Below are 21281 nucleotides of genomic sequence, written 5' to 3' on the forward strand. Positions count from 1 at the left end.
AATGGTTAATGTGGAGTTGTTCCTCCCCACACACCGTTTAACTGTGTAAACTTTCCGGGCATGTACTGGGTCTTTGATTTCTGGTCCCCCATGCTATGCACAGGTAGAGGCCTGAGAGAGAGCTTGTGAAACACATTTTGTGTTTCCTGCGGGTTAAGTGCCCCAGTTTTAGAATTCAGAATGCCTGGACCAAATTCCAGTTTAGCTACTCAGAAATTAAGTAATCTGCCTTAAGGAGCTAGGCCTGGGGCTCACTCACTTGCTAATTATTATTGGTCAATTATTGTGGTTTTTGTTTGCATGTACATAGGATAATGCCTTGAGACAGTCGTTTAAAACTGCTTTGGTTAGAGTTTTACATACTTTATATTTCATTGAATCCACATAGCCCCCCAAGGTAGGTGTGTTTTACAGATGAATACATGCAGATGGTGACTGCAGCCGTGAAATTAAAAGACGCTTACTCCTTGGAAGGAAAGTTATGACCAACCTAGAGAGCATATTCAAAAGCAGAGACATTACTTTGCCAACAAAGGTCCGTCTAGGCAAGGCTATGGTTTTTCCAGTAGTCATGTATAATGTGAGAGTTGGACTGTGAAGAAAGCTGAGCGCGGAAGAATTGATGCGTTTGAACTGTGGTGTTGGAGAAGACTCTTGAGAGTCCCTTGGACTGCAAGGAGATCCAACCAGTCCATTCTGAAGGAGATCAGCCCTGGGATTTCTTTGGAAGGAATGATGCTAAAGCTGAAACTCCAGTACTTTGGCCACCTCATGCGAAAACTTGATTCATTGTAAAAGACTCTGATGCTGGGAGGGATTGGGGGCAGGAGGAGAAGGGGACGACTGAGGATGAGATGGCTGGATGGCATCACCAACTCGATGGACGTGAGTCTGAGTGAACTGCGGGAGTTGGTGATGGACAGGGAGGCCTGGCGTGCTGCGATTCATGGGGTCGCAAAGAGTCGGTCACCACTGAGTGGCTGAACTGAACTGAAGATATAAGACGCTAATACACAAGTTATCAAGCCATTATTACTTTTATATATGAACAATCAGGTAAGAGTTTGACAGTCTGCTCATAATAACTATCAGGTGGTGCTAGGTGGACTTTTTCAGGACGCTAAATAAAAATTTTATGAAATACCATTTTCTCGTTTGAGTCTAAAATAACTAAGAGCGTAGCACTGCATTCCTTCCTTCTCTTGGTTCTCAAATCACATATCCCAATAAATGTATCTGCAAACTCCCCGTCAGATAGGTGACCCGCCTTCGAACACAGGAAAGCCGGCGCGCTTTGTGAGGCCGCCACAGCCTCCTGCTCGGCCGCAGCTCCTACCTCCGGGCTGCCCCCGAAGCCCGCACTGAGAAAGATCGGCTCGCACGGCGGCGGTGACGAGTCCCGGGGGCCGAGAGCGCCCACGCTTCCCGCCCGCGCATATTCCGTCTGTCTGACTCGGGCCCGAGCAGCCACCCGGCCCTCAGAGCCCTCTCAGGCCTCTGCGCTCTCCGGCTCCGCCAGACTCGCGGTCACGGGCAACCCGCCCTCAGGCGCTCGAAAGCAGGCCGCCCCGTCCGGGCCAGGCCCGCAGGGGCCCGGCTGGCGCCGGGGGCCGGGCTGCTGCCGACTCACACCTCGCGCGGAGTCGGCCCACCCGCGGCCACCAACCCGCAGGCCGCGAGCCGCCACCCGCCAATCCCAGCTGACGAAAGTCGGCCTACAGGCTTCTGCCCCGGAAGCGCCGGGGCGAGCGGGGGCGGGGCGGGGCGGGGCGGGGCGAGGCTCTGCCCGCCCCCCGGAAGACTTACGGCCTTCCCATAGGTGGTGCCCTCCGCGCCTGGCGCCCATTGGCCGAGGGGGCTTCGGCGGGCGGGGCCGCAGGGAGCGGTGCGAGTGGACCCCGGGCGCCTAGTCGCGTAGTGGTCCGAGGAGCGCCCGGAGGAGCGGTGAGTGGCGGAGGTGAGGCGGGGGCTGAGGGGCGGCGGGGGCTGAGGGGCGGCGGGGGCTGAGGGGCGGCGGGGCGTCCTCCTGGGGCTGTCCCGGCAGGGGCCTCGGGAAGGCAGGCTGCGTCCAGCGGGGACGCCTTGGAGGGACCAGGGTCTGCACCCGCTCCGCCCGCTCCCCGGCGCTCGGGCGCCCGCCGGCACCTTGTGTGTTGGATGAGGGAGCGGCGGCGAGCGCCCCAGGGCCGGGGGAGGCTCTCTGAGGGCGCCCCTGCGGTGCGCGGAAGACGAAAGGTGCGCGCCTTCACGCCAGGCGTCGGCGGAAACACTAAGGGGCAGTGTTTTCCGAGGGCTCATTGTGTTCCAAATTCGGTACTAAAAATAATTCGGAATTCCCCAATAAATTAATGGTGCTGCTGTCCCGAAATTGCAATTAGGAAAGATTACCTGACATTTTTTTAGGTTCAAGAGCCTAGACAAAATACAGCAAATTCAACTGTAGAGACTCTTCCAGCCTGTGATCAGCTTCCAGTGTTTTACAAAATAGCCCTTTAATCTCTGAAGGCAGAGGTCGTGGGTTGGAATTCTGGCTCCATCACTTATTGGCTGTGTGATATTGGACAAGAGACGATCTCCGTATTGATACTTTCACTTTCTGTAAAATAAAGATAATAGTAGGATATGCTCTTAAGGTTATGTATGAGGACTAAATGAAAGAATACAGTTTAAAGTGGCCAAAAAGATTGCTCATGTAATAAATAATAAATGTTGGCCAGTATTTTTTTTTAATAAAGGATTAGAGTATTAGGAGCTTGAATAGTACTTGGACTCAAAGCTGTGACATTGTTAAAATTTAATATTAAGTTTTGTACAAGTCTCATTGGTGTTGTAAACTGTGTCCTAATATAAGCCAAGTGAAAGTCGCTCAGTCCTGTCCCCGACTCTTTGCAACCGCATGGGATAGTCCACCGAATTCTCCAGGTCAGAATACTGGAGTGAGAAGTCTTTCCCTTTTCCAGGGGATCTTCCCAACCCAGGATCAAACCAGGTCTCCTGCATTGCAGGCAGATTCTTTACCAGCTGAGCCACAAGGGAAGCCCAAGAATACTGGAGTGGGTAGGCTGTCCCTTCTCCAGTGGATCTTCCTGACTCAGGAATCCAACCCGGATCTCCTGCTTTGCAGGTGGATTCTTTTATCAACTGAGCTATGAAAGTGAATAGTGAAAGTTAAAGTCGCTTAGTTACCTCCAACTGTTTGCGACCCCATGGACTGTATAGGCATGGAATTCTCTAGGCCAGAACACTGGAGTGGGTAGCCTTTCCTTTCTCCAGGGTTTCTTCCCAACCCAGGGATGGAACCCAGGTCTCCTGCATTGCAGGTGGATTCTTTACCAGCTGAGCCACAAGGGAAGCCCCTAAAATAAGCCAAAGTGAACACTGAATCAGAGGTGTATCCATCACATTGCAGGAGGCTTCCTTCCCTGTTGCATTCTTGCTAGAGCCAGTCTCAAAAATGAGAAACTGTTGTACTTGAATAATTGGAAAAGCTAAATTACTAATTCAGAATTGATCAGAAATTAAGCATATGCTGAAATTTTTGTGTTAGGTAGAAAATATAATTTACATGGCCTTGGTTTGTACAACTTGGGGAAAATCTATGGAATGTTAAATTTAAGCTGTTCACATAAATGAAACCCACATCAATCAGGTAATAGAAGGTAAAGCACAATTCTGTTATGAACTTCTTTAATAAGTGAATTCTGACTTAATCATACTACATAAGTAAAAATAGATTTTTATGGCGTTCACTTTTCATTAAAGGTTAAAATGTTTATTATGTTCCATATATGACTTCCCTTGTAGCTCAGTCGGTAAAGAATCTGCCTGCAGTGCAGGAGACTTGGGTTCGATCCCTGCGTTGGGAAGATCCCCTGGAGAAGACATGGCAACCCACTCCAATATCCTTGCTTGGGAATTCTCATGGACAGAGAAGCCTGGTGGGCTGCAGTCCATGGGGTCTCCAAGAGTCAGGCACGACTGAGCAATTAACACTTACTTATTATGTTCCATATATAATTGAAACCTATGGCCATTTCACTGATGTTCGACAAAGATTGAAATTGTATTGGTCAAAGACTGATGCTGATAGATGGCCTCAAGAAAATGTTTAACTTGTGAAGGCTGCCCAGTCTATGATGGGAACCACTGTCTACACTAGTGAACACTTTAAAAACATAAATATGGAAAACGTGAGCAAAGTGATTGGTAGCTCAGATAGTAAAGACTCTGACTGCAATGCATGAGACCTGGGTTGGATTCCTGGGTTGGGAAGATCCCCTGGAGTAGGAAATGGCAACTCGCTCCAGTATTCTTGCCTGGAGAATTCCGTTGACAGAGGAGCCTGGTGGGCTACGGTCCATGGGATCACAAGAGTCAGATACGACAGCAGCTAACAGAAGGAAAAAATATAGGCAGACATTACTTAGCACTTGGCTGAAGCTGAAACTCTAATACTTTGGCCACCTGATGTGAAGAACTCATTGTAAAAGATCCTGATGCTGGGAAAGATTAAGGGCAGGAGGAGAAGGGGAGGCCAGAGGATGAGATGGTTGGATGGCATCACTGACTTGATGGACATGAGTTTGAGCAATCTCCAGGAGTTGGTGATGGACAGGGAGGCCTGGCATGCTGCAGTCCATGGGGTCGCAAAGAGTGAGACATGACTGAGCCATTGAACTGAACTGGTTATAAAACTGTCAAGAGTATATAACTTTTTATATGGAGCTGTTAGATTCTGGTACAGTTGTGGTTCCTGTTTTCTCTGATGTATAACAGTTGGAGTTTGAGAGTTTATTATAAGGTCAAGTAAGGTTAGTCGAAAAAGGCAATGGCACCCCACTCCAGTACTCTTGCCTGGAAAATCCCATGGATGGAGGAGCCTGGTAGGCTGCAGTCCATGAGGTCGCTAGGAGTCAGGTATGACTGAGCGACTTCACTTTCATGCATTGGAGAAGGAAACGGCAACCCACTCCAGTATTCTTGCCTGGAGAATCCCAGCGACAGGAGAGCCTGGTGGGCTGCCATCTATGGGGTCTCACAAAGTCAGACACGACTGAAGCGACTTAGCAACAGTAGCAGCAAGGTTAGTAAGAGGGAATTCAGAATGGTATTCAAAACATTTCGTGACATTCTCACCAGGCAGAGATTGGAATAGGGCATATTGTGGTTTTTCTTTTCAATGACTGCGAATGTCCTCTTACGTTAGGAAAGCCTCAAGACCTTGATAAGCCCAGTGTTGTCCCCCTACCTCCATCCCACCTTGGTCCATGAGGGATGCTCTGTATTGCCTGTCCACACACAAATGATCAGTTTAGAAAGTAACTGTTTACTCTCTTTTGGACTTAATCTTGATGAAGAAAATCCATGCAAGAGTTAACTGCCTGGTTAAATACTTCATGAGACTAGAAGAGAGATTTCCCAAGTTTGTAATTAAACTTTCTTTTCTTCCTTTTCTACCTCCTACTCCACCACACCTAAAGAGGCCAATTAACAGGAGTTTTTCACATTAAGGGGAAGCTGATGTAGTCTTAAGGGGGTGTCCAGGAGAGAAGAGTAGAAATTAGACAGTGGGCTTGGAAATGGACCCATAAGCCACATTAAGGAATGTGAACTTTATATTATCCAGTAGGAGTGAATGATAACTAACATAATCACCGTAAAAATTCAGATTCTCATCTTTAGAGGTAGTTTTTTATTGCTTTTTGTGTGCTAGATTTGCATAAATACAATATGGTTTATGCTGACAGTAGCTTTCCTTTGATTTCTATCAAAGAGTTTTGAAAATACTTTTATCTGCCCGACACAGAAATCTGGTAGGTGACCCTTGGATTTAAAGAATGTTGTTTAATCAGCATGATCCCGGTAATAGATAAGTTAAATTTCCTTTGTAAGTCCTCTCAAGATCTTATGTTTGTTTATAACATATGCTTTCATAAGGTCATTGCCCTGGCTGTCAAGTTAGCAGTCTCTTGGGTGCAAAGAGGATCTATGTCTGACTCACAGACTTTTTGAATGAGCTCATCCACTTATAGTCTGCGGTTAGGATCTATAATTATTAAATATTTTGCACACTTTCATAGATCCTAAGTTCTGTATTATTGAATTTTCTCTATATACTTTTCCATGTTTCTGAAGGGATGTGCTGTGCTTAGTCGCTCAGTCGTGTCTGACTCTGAGACCCCATGGACTGTGTAGCTCACCAGGCTTCTCTGGGGCTCATGGGGCTTCTCCAGGCAAGAATACTGGAGTGGGTTGCCATTCCCTCCGCCAGGGGATCTTCCCAACCCAGGGATTGAACCCAAGTCTCCTACATTTCAGGCAGATTCTTTACCCACTGAGCCACCACGGAAGCCCTCTGAAGGTATATGCCACCCCAAAATATGCTACTTCAGAAAAAAGTTTACTTTGAGCTGAAGGCAATTAAGAAGCAGCAAAAGCAGAACTATTTTTCCTTCCACTATCTGCCTAAAAATAGGACATAAATTCCCTTTTGTGAAGGACTGACTTTGCTCCTGTGCCAGGAGAATAACCGCGATCAATGGAGACAGAAATTTGGCCCTGAGATGGTCCACACCGTCTAGCTGTACTAAAATAGCCCTTATCTTTTATTATTCTTCCTCATATATTTATTTTGCAATAATTTACCACCCCTAGAAGCTCAAACCCCCTTTCCCTTGTCTTGTCATTTTTCCGCAGTTTATCACTCTCTTTTAAAATGGTGTATAAACTCCACATGTAATTGCTTCTCTTTGCACATATAAATTAAATATTGTCATCAAGTACGTTTTGTTAACGTTTTTTTCTGTTTATCTTTTGTCAGTTTAATTTGCAGATCTCAGGATAGATCATCAGAGAATAGAGAAGAAGCTTTTTTTCCTTTCCCGAACTTCTGTCTCATTTTCATGTTTCATCATGTTTAATGGCTTTTACGCTCTGGTCTGTGCTGATTCAATATTACCTATAGCACTGACTTATTTTTGACACTTTAGTTTTCAGATTAATGGCTGTCACTCCTGACTGCATAACAGAATGATCAGTGAGGCTTTTTAAAGGACCTAGTTTTCTGGGGCCTGTTCCAGAGCAGACCCACTGAATCAGACTATCTGGCTGAGGTCCATGAAATCTAATATCCAAAATCAGTGTCACAGAAAACCAGAGGCAGACACAAATTAGAGTGAGTGGTAAAGGCGAATCTTATTCAGTGACTGTTGCAATAGTGGAAAAGAAACCTTGGGATAGAACTAGGCTTCATTCTGAATACAGCAAGGGCAAATGGGGGTGGATAGCAAGGGAGCAAGGTGGGTGTCAGTGAGTGAAAAATTACTAAGGGGTATTACCCTAAAGCAACTTGACAGGATTCTTGCTAAAGGCAGGCTAGGGTGATAAGATTGAAAGTGGGATAAGGAAGTTCCAGGGTAGGGGATTTCATAAAGCTGACTCAGCAGGGCTCTTGCGGAAACTGGACTGTGGGGCCCAAGGACAAGCCCAGGAGCTGGCGTGTGCTGCCCAGTCGTGTCCGACTCTCTGCGAACCCGCGGACTGTAGTCCGCCAGGCTTCTCAGTCCATGGGAGTCTCCAGGCACGAAGACTGGAGGGCTTGCCATGCCCTCCTCCAGGGGAGCCTTCCTGACCCAGGGATCAGACCTGCATCTCTTAGAACTGCATTGCAGGCGGATTCGTTTCCGCTAAGCCACCAGCTTCCCAAGGGCTAGGCCTCATTGCGAAGAGAGCTCAGAGGAGCCTGACCAAGGAGAGAGGCTTTGTCAACATCAACAACTGCTGCAAAGTACAGCCAGGCGATTCTGACGTGCGCACCTGTGGTGAGAGCGGCATCCTTTCCCACAGAGGTGTGAGCCTTGATACTCCATTTGGATCTTTTCTTGCAGTAACTTCGTGATCTGTCAATGGACAGCTTTCTCCAAAGCCTTTTCTTCCTTAGCCTTTTAGTGGAGAGTACCATGGCACCAAAAGGAGAGAAGTTAATTCATGTTCTGAAGCAAATACACTTCAGTAAATATTAAGGGCCTGCTGTGTTTCAGACAGTGTTCTACTTGGTGGGGTTATAGTAGTTAAAAAGCAGACATGGGACCACCCCTCTTATTAGTAAGGGACACGGCAGTCAAAGAGTAGAGTATAGTGTGTGTGTGTTCAGTCGTGTCTGATTCTCTGTGACCCCATGGACTGTAAACTGCCAGGCTCCTCTGTCGGTGGGATTTCCCAGGCAAGAATACTAGAGTGGGTTGCCATTTTCTTCTCCAGGGGATCTTCCCGACGCAGAGATTGAACTCAGGCCTCTTGTGTCTCCTGTGTTGACAGGTGGATTCTTTACCACTGAGCCACCTGGGAAACCCATAATATAGTATATCAGTAAGTAAACAAGTTAGTTTCACATAGTGATACACTATGCAGGAAATAAAAGAAGGGTATTATAGTGATTTGGGGAATGTTGTGTTAAGGACAGGAGGTTTAAACTGAAATTGTTACTACAGGCTGTTACTAGTCACACTCAGGTTTGGGATCTAGTAATCCAGGCAGAGAAGTAATGGCATGTACAAAGGCCCAGAGTCAGTGACGAGCTGAACTTAGCTAAGGGACAGGAAGAAAACCGGTAGGAGAGGAGCATTGTAGGCAGTGGTGTGTGGTGAACCTCCTGATATCTATGGGGGTGATTCTAAGGCTTTTAATCTTGAGCAGCTGGCTCAATTATCATTTTAATAGTAAAATTATTAAGACAAGTAAGACTGAGGCAACTTAAAGGAAGCCTGAAGAGTCAAGAGATGCCCATTAGGCATGAAGCTGTAAATAGGACTTTTCGAGCTGGGACTTTGGGGAGTTGTGTGTGTGTGTGTGTCCGTTTTTCCCTTCTTGTGTGTGTCTGTCTGTTGTTTTCCCTCCTTTCCTCTTCTTTCCACTTGGGCCTTTCCAGCAGCAGCCTCAGGGTAACCGGATTCCTTGTGTGCTTGCTCGTTTATCAGAGGCTCCTGGAGTGATCATTCTCAGACATCCAGAGACTGCATGGACTTCTCTTAGCTAGTGGCAGAAGTCATGCAGTGTCAGACTCATCAGAGAATCTGCAGCAATGTTCTACAATGATTACAGTATAGAATCCCTCATACTATTTTCTTTCAGGTTTAGTTATCATTTCCCTTTCAAAGTATTGCTGAACGATAGCTTTTCTTTGCAACTATTAATCATTCTTCTTTATATAGTTAAATTATTGCCTTAAAACTATAAACCACTTATTTATGCTGTATTGGTAGCTCAGAGGTCTTCATATCACCTCTTTTGTTACACAGATACCTCACTGAATCATGTGACACTTCATCAAATAAAATATTGAAGTCAGTAGAATTCTTGAGACTTTTGAAATTCTTCAGAGGTCTCTAGCCCTATCTCTTTTTTTCCCCAGCCCTGTCCTTAAAAGATGTGCGATGTTTCCAACTGTGGTTGTCATTTATCTGCTAGAATGAGTGCTATGTCTGTTGAATGGTAAAATGAAAATTTTCAATTGCTAAAACTCTAAGGACTTTTAAAAGTTTATACCTTGTATATTATTTTTGTATTTTGGAAAGAGCAGTTTTGTGTTTTTTTGTTGTTGTTATTTGAGTTTTTTAATTTATTTCTTTTGGTTCAATTCTATTGGAAAGGGAAATAGGATTGTATCTTCTTTTTTATATGAGGATTTTAATAACGCAAGATATATGATTCTTATCCTTTGTGTTCCACATCCTGGAAGCTTTGAGGAAGGAGCCATGCGCAGGGATTCTGATTACTGACTTGGGGTGGGCTCCATGTGTAGGTGTCTCTGCAGCTCCCGGAGGATTTTTTTAATGATGTCAGATTTGAGCCCTCCCCCCTCGTCTGCTGGATCTGACTCTGGTATTTGCTGATGATAATCTTAGTCTCTGTAACAGGAAAAATAAATGGAAGCCCTGCCTGATGCAGCTGTTTTGGCGACTAGACTTAAAAACACTCTTATCCAGTACCACAACCTTGAAGATGAAAAGTGGCGAGTTGCTAAGAAGACGGTAAATTAATTAACTTATTTGTGTTTGGGGGTCTGTCTGCTAATGAGCTGGTGGATGACTTTCAAAATGGTATAGAAAAATATGGACCACACTTTAGATGAATGTGCAGGGTAGATGAATGTGTCAGTAAAGCTGGTGGTTTAATAGCTCGCAGAGGAGGGACAGCAGTCCTGCACTATGGTCATCAGCTCTTCAGATAATGGACACAGGAAGAGACTCACGGCAACAAGACCGTAAAGAGCAGCCTCTCAGGTCAATAAATGAAACATGTCATGGTCAGTTTAAGAAAGGAAAGTATAGAAATTGATAGTTTGAAATCATTTCAGATATTTTAACAAGCCTGTGAGGGTGGTCCATTAGTATTCTTTTTTTCACCAGTACGACTTCCCCGAACCGTCACACAGTTGAGTGTTGACAGAGCCAACCCTAGAGACCAGGACTCTTCCAGTTAAGTGCTTTAGCTGTTCTGATGCTCAGAATTTCTTATGAGATGATCAGGAAAAAAATGTCAGGACTGATTCAGGGTAGTACTGTCATCATAGATGTGAATTGCTTAAACTTAAAAAGATATATGAGCAAATTCAGAATTAAATATTTAAGATTCTAGTATCTTAGACTGAATTCTTCAGTAATGGTAAATAGATGAGACTGTAATCATGCAAATAATGGCCAGTGAGAGTGCCATCACCGGATCTTAGTGCTTGGGTGTCTTTAAGCTGCTGAAAAGCCTTTTCCTAGGGGTCTGTAATTTAAGTAAGATGTGTAGTACTTTAGGATACAGAAAAAATTCAGACATGGATTCTTTGATGGTATGAGTGACTTGTATGTATTTCTTTGAATGTTTACTTATGTTTTGTTTTCATGCAAAAGCTAATGCTGTAGACTTTATGAAATTGTCAGTTTTATATCCAGGTTGCCACCTATGTAATTATCACTATACACTGTTTTTATTTGTATAGAAAGATGTAACAATTTGGAGGAAACCTTCAGAAGAATTTAATGGATATCTGTAAGTAATTCTTGTAGTTTTACATAGCTCTTAAAATACTGCTAAACTTCAAATGTATATACACATATACTCATGATCACTAAATGATCATTGGCAGTAAAGTTTGGCTTTTGCTTTTAAGATTTTAAACTTTCTGAGAAGAAAATCATGTTATGCATTCAAAGCTTTTAAAATATCTGTATCTCTGGTGAATAGAGTTGGTGGTTTTGAGAATCATAAATGATGGTATAGCTGATAAAATCTTAATTTCTTACTGTGGTATATAAAATACTTCTAATATTCCTTCTGCACTTACTCAGTACTGTAGCATATTTTGTATTGAAGAAATCATTGGAAATTAATAATTATTTAAGTACTTGTCTCTTCTATCATGTTACTTAAAACATTAAAAATTATAAACAACCTGAATAATCAATAATTAAGGAATGATTAAATTATAAAATGTGCTATTTTACAATCTTTAGAAACCATATTTTCAGATATTATTTAAGAACATAAAAAATGCTAAAGATATAATGAAAAATGAATAAAGCAGAGTACTAAACTGTATGTAGCACAGTCATGAGTTGACTTTAACTATATTTTTATATTAAAATGTTTTTATTTAACACAAAAGTATGTACCTCTAGATGGCAGTTTTATGTGTGATTTTTGTTTATTTATTTTTTGCATATAGCAGAGTAAGAATTATGTCTTTAAGCAGTAAAAAAAAAATATTGTTTTTTAAAGCCAGTGCAGATAGGTGCCTTGTGTAATTGGAGTGGGATATTCATATTCTGGGGGCTTGGCACTTTTTAAAATGAAACTATTGACCACACTTTATACATACAGAATGTTTTGAAGTGTATTGCCAAAGATAGCATTTCCAGAAAGGTAAGTTGTACAGTATTTATGAGAAGGACAGTTAGGGTTGGATTGAACACTGTAAGCAAGTGTGGAAGTTAACCCTTTAGATCAGTAACTCCCCACCGGGGCTGAAAAAGTCTAAAAGTGCCTGGGGGCACTGTGCTTAGTGATAAAAACTCACAGAAGAGCTGATACCTGGGCTGAGCCAGAAAGAACAGACAGATGTTTCTTAGGGAATGAGGCAGAGAGAACTGCACTTAATCACATTAACACAGATGACTTCCAGGTAGATGGGAAACACTGAGAGTTTGTTTACAGAATTTAGGCTTCCCTGTTGTCTCAGACAGTAAAGAATCTGCCTGCAATGCAGGAGACATGGGTTCGATCCCTGGGTCAGGAAGATCCCCTGGAGAAGAGAATGGCAACCCACTCCTGTATTCTTGACTGGAGAACTCCATGGACAGAGAAGCCTGGTGGGTTACAGTCCAAGGGTCACAAAGAGTCGAACACGACTGAGCGACTGACTTTTTTTTACAGAGGTTCCTGTTGTGTTTATATAGTTGGAACATAAAGTATAGGAATGAGGAGAGCACGTCTGAAGGACTTCTGAATTCTTAAACCAAGGAGTTCGGTTTTGTATTTATCCTCTGCTCAACCCAACCCTCCCAGGTCCTCAAAGGATTTTGTATTTATTATGGTAACAGTTGTGAGAGACAGAAATGAGCATAGAAAGTTTAGAGAAGAGCTTGTATCCTGGGAGACCACAGCTGGCTTCTTAAAGTGTCCCTATGATTGTAGACAATGGCACCCACTCCAGTACTCTTGCCTGGAATATCCCATGTTTGGAGGAGCCTGGTAGGCTGCAGTCCTTGGGGTTGCTAAGAGCTGGATACAACTGAGTGACTTCACTTTCACTTTTTACTTTCATGGAGAAGGAAATGGCAGCCCATTCCAGTATTCTTGCCTGGAAAATCCCATGGACGGAGGAGCCTGGTGGGCTGTGGTCCATGGGGTCGCTAAGAGTTGGACACAACTGAGCAACTTCACTTTCACTTTTCTGTTTCATCTATTGGAGAAGGAAATGGCAGCCCACTCCAGTGTTCTTGCCTGGAGAATCCCAGGGACAGGGGAGCCTGGTGGGCTGCCGTCTGTGGGCTCGCGCAGAGTCGGGCACGACTGAAGTGACTTAGCAGTAGCATGATTGTATACAAAGTTTTCTGACAATGTGTATTCCTGGGAAGAGATCTGTGGCTTTTTTTCAGATTCTTAGAGTTATATGATCAGAAGAGCTAGAAACTGATGCAGTATTGAGTTGGACACAGAGTTCCCAAACTAAGGACACAGCAGCGGAGCTGAAAAGGACAAATGGACTTGAAAGAGATTTGATGGTAGCGTAATGATGACAGTGGTGATGATAACTAACATCTGTCGAAACCCACATGTTGTTCTGTGTACTTAATGTTTAGAAAGTCATCTTGGTAAAACACAGTGACTTTCTAGTTCTGACTGTTTGAATGGGGTTAAGAGAAAAAGAAGTGTTGAAGTTGAATCCCAGATTTCTAATTTGGATGCCTGAATTAATTTGTATTACCCACCCCTACCCTCGTCCCAAGTTAGAGAACCTAGGCGAAAGAGCAGATTTAAGATGGAGGATAGTATAAGCTTGAGCTTGAGATATTTGCAAACTGATAAAAAGCTTCAGATGCTTAAAAAAGAGAAAAAAGACCCCCAAAATAATGATAGTTAGAGCCAGTCTGTCTCTTTTTCCTTTCTCGCAGGTAACTACTGTCTTGAAGTTGTAGTATTCATGTTTCATACTTGGGCCATATGTGTGTGTGTGTTTCTTCTGGTAATATGTTTTAATTTTTTCTGTTCGATGTTACGTTTCAGTTTACCCATGTTATTACATGTTGATCTGTACTTTCAGTTCTATATTCACATTCCACAGTGTGTTTATCTGTGTTTGCAGATTGTATGCTTCTTGGTACACGTCTCCTTTTGCACATGTGTATCGTTTTCTTGGGTATGTACCTGTTGTCAAACTGTTCTGTAAAGCGGTGATAGCACTTTGAGAGATGTAATTTTCTTCCATTCAACACTTGTTATTAATTTCTTAATCTCTGGCAGGATGGTATCTTGGCTAGTAATTATTTGACTATGAGTGACATTGGGCATCTTTTCTAGGTTTATTGATCTTTCAGGTCACTCTTGTCCTTTGCCCATCTTTTCTTTGGATTGTCTTTATCTCGTTGTTTGAACAGTGGTTCCAACAAAGGTCGTCTAGTCAAGGCTATGGTTTTTACAGTGGTCATGTATGGATGTGAGAGTTGAACTATAAAGAAAGCTGAGCGCCGAAGAATTGATGCTTTTGAACTGTGGTGTTGGAGAAGACTCTTGAGAGTCCCTTGGACTTCAAGGAGATCCAACCAGTCCATCCTAAAGGAGATCAGCCCTGGATATTCATTGGAAGGACTGATGCTGAAGCTGAAACTCCAATACTTTGGCCACCTGATGCGAAGAACTGACTCATTGGAAAAGACCCTGATTCCAGGAAAAGATTGAAGGCGGGAGGAGAAGGGGATGACAGAGGATGAGATAGTTGGATGGCATCACTGACTCAATGGACATGAGTTTGAGTAAACTCTGGGAGTTGGTGATGGACAGGGAGGCCTGGTGTGCTGCAGTCCATGGGATCACAAAGAGTCAGACGTGACCGAGCGACTGAACTGAACTGAATCATATATCTTCTATAAGTATGTGCTGTGCTGTGCTGAGTCACTTCAGTCATGTCTAGCTCTTTGCAACCTTATGGACTGTAGCCCATCAGTCTCCTCAGCCCATGGGGTTCTCCTGGCAAGAATACTGGAATGGGTTAGGGGATCAAACCTTCATCTCTAAAGTCTCTTGCACTCGGTGGCAGGCTCTTTACTACTAGCACCACCTGTTATGGGCTTTCCTGGTGGTTCAGACAATAAAGAATCTCTCTGCAATGCAGGAGACCCACGTTTGATCCCTGGGTCAGGAATATCCCCTGGGAGAAGGAAATGGCAATTCACTCCAGCATTCTTGCCTGGATAATCCCATGGACAGAGGAGCCTGGCAGTCTACAGTCCATAGGGTCACAAAGAGTTGGACACAGCTGAGCAACTAAGAAGCAGCATCTAAATATGTGTTACGCTTATATTCTTCCAGTCTGCAACTAGTTTTTAAAGAAATTACTTATTTTGTCATTTGTGGTATGCAAGTTTTTAATTTTAACCATCTTGTGTTATTTCTGTTTTATGTAGTCAAATAATCTTCCTGTATCCTGAGGTTACAAAGATAGTAACTTAATAATTTTCTCAAAGTTCAAAAATTTTACCTTTTATATAGTGGTATTTAGTCTGTCTGGAATTGTCTTGACTGATGTGAAGCAAGAATTCAGATTTATTTTCTCTGTTAGGATAACTATTGAATCCATACACCATTTATGAAATAGTGCATCTTTTTCCTACTGATGCGGCCTGCTACCTTTGAAATATGTTAAGTTCTGCTGTTAATCATGAGTCAGTCCTGGGTGTTCTATTCCTGGGTGACCTATTTTTCTATCCCTAATAAAAAGTTTTTGAAAGTCAGGCTAAAACATGGATATACTAGTACCATGTTAGAGCGTATCTGAGAAAAGAACAGCATAGAAAGTAATGGAGCATTACAGTGTTCTGCAGACTGTTCTTGGCTCCAGTGTGACATGAAGGTGCTTACTGTGTTCATGATAATGTGGAAGATAGCCTTCAGATCTCCTATTAGATCTTCACAGTACATTCTGATGAAATAATTGATAGAACCTAATTTATCAGACAGGTTGTAAGGATTTACTCTTTTCAAAAAATCTTCACTAAATTTTACTTTCTTTGAAGTGAACTGTGAACTATGAGAGCATACTGAAATTTTTCATTCCAATAGCATTTGACTTTAATATTTTTTTTCCAGCTTCAAAGCCCAAGGTGTGATAGACGATGTTGTCAATAGTGTAATAGACCATATACGCCCAGGTCCCTGTCGCTTGGATTGGGACAGCTTAATGACCTCTTTGGATATTTTGGAGCACTTTGAAGAGGTATTTGTTTTGAAACATTGCTGCAGATTGTGTGTGTGTGTCTGTCGTGTGTGAGACTGTGCACGCGAGTGCTCAAGTGTGTATGCACTTGCATTCACTACTGTAGTCACTGTGTTGAGACTAAGCAGTCACAGCAAAGATCTCTAATGAGTGTTAGAACTGAGTTTGTTTTTTGCAATAGCTTTATCCATTCTGCTTAAGAAAAGTATGTCTTTGATTATAAAACTTTGAGGTTCTGAAATCTAAAATTCTGAAAATACCACCATCATATTTAGTTTTCTAGGTAATAGTATGTAGGTTTTCTGTTAATATTAAGCCAAAATCAAAGAAAAAAATGCCACCTTTGGTATTAAAGAAGTATGTAATGAAAGTGGCTTTTTCTGTCTTATTAATTCATTTCTTGCCATGTTTGTTTTAATCAAAGTGTTTGTGGATTTTATCTTACCCATCTACAGTCTATACTGCCTGCCTCCACTTATCATATAGGATATGAGGTGACTGTTTTGAAAGAGAGATTTGGATTCTGGGTAACTTACCTCTGTACTTTGATTGTATATCATGCACATGTCCATATATAACAGTGAGATACAGAATAGATTTCTAAATCTGTCAGAATCACTGTAAGAAATGTTGGTAATCATTATAACACATTTTAAGTGAGTGTTAATGTTTTACTACAGGTTAACTTATGTGAGTCTGTGTCTGTGTTGCTTGTATTACTAACAGCTGTTTGCTGTTCTTTTTCAGAATTGCTGTGTGATGCGTTATACAACTGCGGGTCAGCTTTGGAATATAATCTCTCCAAGAGAGTTTGTTGACTTCTCCTACACTGTGGGCTATAAAGAAGGGCTTCTATCTTGTGGTAAATGTCTCAAAGCCTCTTACTTTCTCTCAGTTTGTTGTAAATTTTGAGTTTTCTAGGCTGGGTGTTTCTTTCTACACAAGATATATTTTCAACCTTCATGGTTGTTTTATAGTCAATAAGCTTGGTTTGCAAATGCCAAACCTTAGGGATGAAAGTAACAATATCAGGAAGGGTTTTGCAGTCTTTCTGATGAGTTTTTGTTCCCCATTACATAGTACCCTTCATGCCACAGCTAACAAATATGGGTCACGTGACTGCCTCCAAGAAAGGGGTCTTGTCAGTGGGTTTCCTTCTAAGTCACTCTCAAGAAATAGCTTCTTGGTCATATACTCTAAAAAAAATACGCTTGGCATGTGCTAGAATATTTTTCCTTACTTGAGCTGTGTAGTAATTTTCTTTTCAAAATTGAAAATATTGTTAGAAGGCTCATGCTTTTGAAAATATATCTGTAGGTAAATTAGTGTTTTTGTATGTACAGAGTGTTTTGAGTTGGCAGTTTCAGGTACACATCCACCTGTTTACTGTCAGTCATCAGAGCCAGGTTGGATATGGCGGGGCCTGTAGGAGCAAGGGTCACACTGCAGGTGTGATTCTTGGTGCCTGGGGCCCACTGCGATGGGAAGGTTCCTGTTTTCCAGGGAGTTACCAAGATGACATGCCATTTATTCTGAAGGGATTAGAACTTTCCCTATTATACATCTACCAGGCTCTGTCAGAATTCCACTTGGTAATTATCTTTTTCATTCTTCCACGGTCACTCTTGGGGCTTAGTTTTCATCTACATGGAAAAGAATGTTTAAATAAGCAATCTGATAGTACTTTTAATGAATTTTAGATTAATGTCAGTCACTGCTGTTAATAATCTTATTTTAAATTGCCTTGTAGGGATAAGTCTTGACTGGAGTGAAAAGAGATCAGAATTTGTTCGTGGATATAACCATCCCTGTGGTTGGTTTTGTGTTCCTCTTAAAGACAGTCCAAGCCAGAGTCTTTTGACAGGCTATATTCAGACGGATCTGCGTGGAATGATTCCCCAGTCTGCAGTAGATACAGCTATGGCAAGCACTTTAATTAACTTCTATGGTGATTTACAAAAAGCCTTACAAAAGGCATAATTTGCTTAAACTCACAGCAGTAGCGCATTCTCCGGTTCAGCTCCATCTCCTAGTTGTGTGGCTCATAGAAAATCACCCTTCCCTCTCTTCTGCGTAGCCTGTAGAAAATTTTGAGATGCTTTTGGTTTATTTTATTCAGAAAGTAAATAGCTAGCTAGAGTGAGCATCTCAGTTTTCCTAAACAGTTATTTGCACATTGTTTGGAATGGTAGTGTGTCTAGGAATGGAGAGGATGACAGAAATTCACCAAGAAGTAGATATAGGTCTTTGACATAAACTCTCAAGAAATTGAATCATGCCTCAGTAGGAATATTTTGGCTGCTTAGAAATTAGAGAAAGCCAAGCTTCTTGCTGGTAGGTTAAAATCACCTGTTTTAGAGCTTTATAAACATTCTGTAAAAGTTTTAACTTTGGAGGAAGTTATATATTAATGTTTTACTATATGTATGCTCTGTGAGTTTAACAATATCTTGGACTAAAGAAATACTACTTTTCTCTATACTTCCTAAAGATGAACTGCACTATTGACTTGAACTACTTTAAATATTGAAAATATCAGAAATAAGAATAGGTATCCTAATACAATGCAATTCAGTTTTGATACCTAGATAACAGTATTTTGTAGATACCTTTAAAAATATATTTGTATCCTTATGTGCTTTTATTTTGGGAGTCTTAAAAGCCTTTATGCATGAATAAGACAGTGCAAAAAACTGCCAGATATGTGCTGGGATACCACGTTGATTGAGCAATATTCTGGGTTGTGTGAAATGGGTAGTGGTATCCAGTACTAACCAACAGAGAATCATCTTTTTAGAAAGTTAGATTTGATGAATGTTTTGTACCTGTTTGAGTTTTAAATGTGTCACTCAAATCATAAATTACTCACTGTATCATACACATTCACAACTGTGATGTAATTTCAGTCTGGAACTATAACAAATGCATTCATAGATTCATACAAATGCCTGGATGAGTCATTTCATAGCTAGAATGGACTTGATTCTGTGGCTGCATCAGGCGAACATTCCTGAATGGCTTTAATGCCCCACATGCTCTTTGGCTTTTGCACTGTCTGCCTAGTTCACGTGTAAGTTGAGAATTTGAGGGAACTCAGTGTGTCTGCACAAAGTTTTATATTTATATTTGTGTATACGCACACATCTTGAAATCCATTCACTATTCAGTGTGAGTTATTTATGTGTTGTTATTACTGTTCCCACTGTTTCATTTTCTCTTCTTTCTCTTGGGTTAATGTGGGATAAAGTGAGCTCTGGACATAATATTAATATTGGCTAGATGGACCTCAAGGTGGGCTTCCCTGATGGCTCAGACAGTAAAGAATCTGCCTGAAATGCAAGAGACCTGGGTTCAATCCCTGGGTCAGGAAGGTCCCCTGGAGAAGGGAATGGCAGCCCACTCCAGTACTCTTGCCTGGAGAATCCCATGGACAGAGGAGTCTGGTGGGCTGCAGTCCACAGGGTCGCAAAGAGTTGGACATGACTGAACAGCGCTTTCACTTTAGACCAGGAAAAGCACAAAAACAAAGTGGTTCAGTTGCGTGAAGGTGGGATTTATATTTTGCTTTCCTGTGTTTCCCTGAGTGTTACTCATAGTTCTTCAGACCCATTTGAAAATAGAGAAAGTAGCGCTGATTTATATTTTTTTTTTTTGCTATTGGAGATAATGTTCAAAACAAAAGGTGGCAGTACCATTGTATCCATAGTGAATGATCTCACAACTTTTAGATTTAAAATAATTCATTTCAAGGTCTGATAGAAGCAATGCAAAAAATGATCTTATATTCTTAACTTGAAATTCATTAATCACCGATGTTTTTCCAGATTGACTACCCAAATTTTTGAGTTGTTGAATTCCTCTGCTACTTCTTTTTCTTGCAATAAGGAAAGAGAACTGAGCAGTTTAACTTTCAGCTTCTCTTAGAAATTGTTAACTGTTAATTTTTACTTACCCTATTGTCTTTTACTTGGTTTTAATAGTGTAGAGTAGGAGGTTCCTTATACTCCAGTGTTCTGTCTAGCATGGCAAAATACCAGCAGGTGTCCAAATTATAGGGTGCCCAGATTGGGTAAGATTGCAACAAGATGTATATTGCTACAAGGGCTGTTATTGCCTAAGCTGGGAACTGCTAAAGGCAAATAAACTGTCCACTCTCAGCTACTCTGTGTTCTCTCGGTTTTCATAACTTCCTTGCAGGTAACAGGACCCTCATGGAAAAATTTATTCACAGTGTTGAGCCATCTGATGGATTGAAGGATCGTATTTGAATTACCTGCAGTTTACCTACAGCTTCTGGATGGCACTTCTAGACGTGTAGCTATTACCACAGTCCAGCTTTAGAACATTTCTATCATTCAAAAGATCTCTTTTACCTGTTGGTTGAATCATACATAAACAAAGTTTAGCACAGTTGTTAGTATATAGATGATGATGAAACAGAGCAGGTTTTGTTTGTCTTGTACTCGAGAGTAGAGGTGTATTTGATTCTAAGCTCAAGAGCCTTGTGATAATAGGTTACATATGTTATGTCAAATACCATAATGATATGAAATTTAACAGTGTAGGTTGGGATTAATATTAACACGTGTAATGGAATCTGCTGTTTCTGTAGCAGTGCGGTAGAATAGAAAAATAATGTGAGCCATAATTGTAGATGTCATTTAAATTTTTCTAGCGGCCACATTAAAAAATTAAAAGAATCAGTGGAAGTTAATTTGAATAGTATAGTTCATTTCACTTCAGGGTATCCAAAATATTATCATTTCAACATGTAATCATGAAAATCTTTTAAGATAGCTAACCTTTTAAGATTAGCTTTTGTACTAATTTTTTTATTTCTGGTGTATATTTTACTAATTTGGGCTAGCCACTTTTCAAGTTAATTTTAATAACTTAGTAATACACAGTTCTGTATTACTGCTACTGCTAAGTCGCTTCAGTCGTGTCCAACTCTGTGCAGCCCCATAGACGGCAGCCTACCAGGCTCCCCTGTCCCTGGGATTCTCCAGGCAAGAACACTGGAGTGGGTTGCCATTTCCTTCTCCAGTGCATGAAAGTGAAAAGTGAAAGTGAAAAGTGAAAGTGAAGTCACTCAGTCGTGTCCGACTTTTAGCGACCCCATGGACTGCAGCCCACCAGGCTCCTCCGTCCCTGGGATTTTCCCGGCAAGAGCACTGGAGTGGGGTGTAATCTACATATTAGTTTGTCTTTCTATATGATGTAGTAGAGAATTTCCTCAAATCACTCTCTTAAGTACAAAATCTTTTCTGGTCTCTGAAGCCTTCAATGCTTGCTTTTAGTT

The 21281-nt window shown here is 41.8% G+C and overlaps 2 protein-coding genes across 3 annotated transcripts; one reads left to right on the forward strand and one right to left on the reverse strand.

Moving 5' to 3' along the window:
* On the reverse strand, positions 1627-2298 carry LOC108636416 (basic proline-rich protein-like). Its single transcript, XM_018051632.1, has one exon. The coding sequence runs from the start codon at positions 2296-2298 to the stop codon at positions 1627-1629; it is 672 nt and encodes a 223-aa protein (XP_017907121.1).
* On the forward strand, positions 1854-18996 carry STARD4 (StAR related lipid transfer domain containing 4). Of its 2 annotated transcripts, none has more exons than XM_018049979.1 (6): positions 1854-1957; positions 9915-10028; positions 10988-11037; positions 15853-15979; positions 16727-16841; positions 17730-18996. In XM_018049979.1, exons 2-6 carry the CDS (start codon positions 9924-9926, stop codon positions 17957-17959), a joined length of 627 nt encoding a protein of 208 aa, XP_017905468.1. In that variant the 5' UTR covers positions 1854-1957; positions 9915-9923; the 3' UTR covers positions 17960-18996. The 2 variants fall into 2 exon arrangements, with proteins under 2 accessions (XP_017905468.1, XP_017905466.1); XM_018049977.1 differs by having other exon boundaries at positions 1859-1944.

This window comes from Capra hircus, chromosome 7 (genome assembly GCF_001704415.2).
Source record: "Capra hircus breed San Clemente chromosome 7, ASM170441v1, whole genome shotgun sequence".
Classification (NCBI taxonomy): Eukaryota; Metazoa; Chordata; class Mammalia; order Artiodactyla; family Bovidae; genus Capra; species Capra hircus.

What these genes read in the sequence shown, in the direction of transcription:
- STARD4 (XM_018049979.1), top strand. Translation starts at nt 9,924, where the DNA reads ATGGAAGCCCTGCCTGATGCAGCTGTTTTGGCGACTAGACTTAAAAAC. An exon ending in GGCGAGTTGCTAAGAAGACG is followed by an intron (nt 10,029 to 10,987) that starts GTAAATTAATTA and finishes TTATTTGTATAG; the next exon opens with AAAGATGTAACAATTTGGAG. An exon ending in TTTTGGAGCACTTTGAAGAG is followed by an intron (nt 15,980 to 16,726) that starts GTATTTGTTTTG and finishes GTTCTTTTTCAG; the next exon opens with AATTGCTGTGTGATGCGTTA.
- LOC108636416 (XM_018051632.1), bottom strand. Translation starts at nt 2,298, where the DNA reads ATGAGCCCTCGGAAAACACTGCCCCTTAGTGTTTCCGCCGACGCCTGG.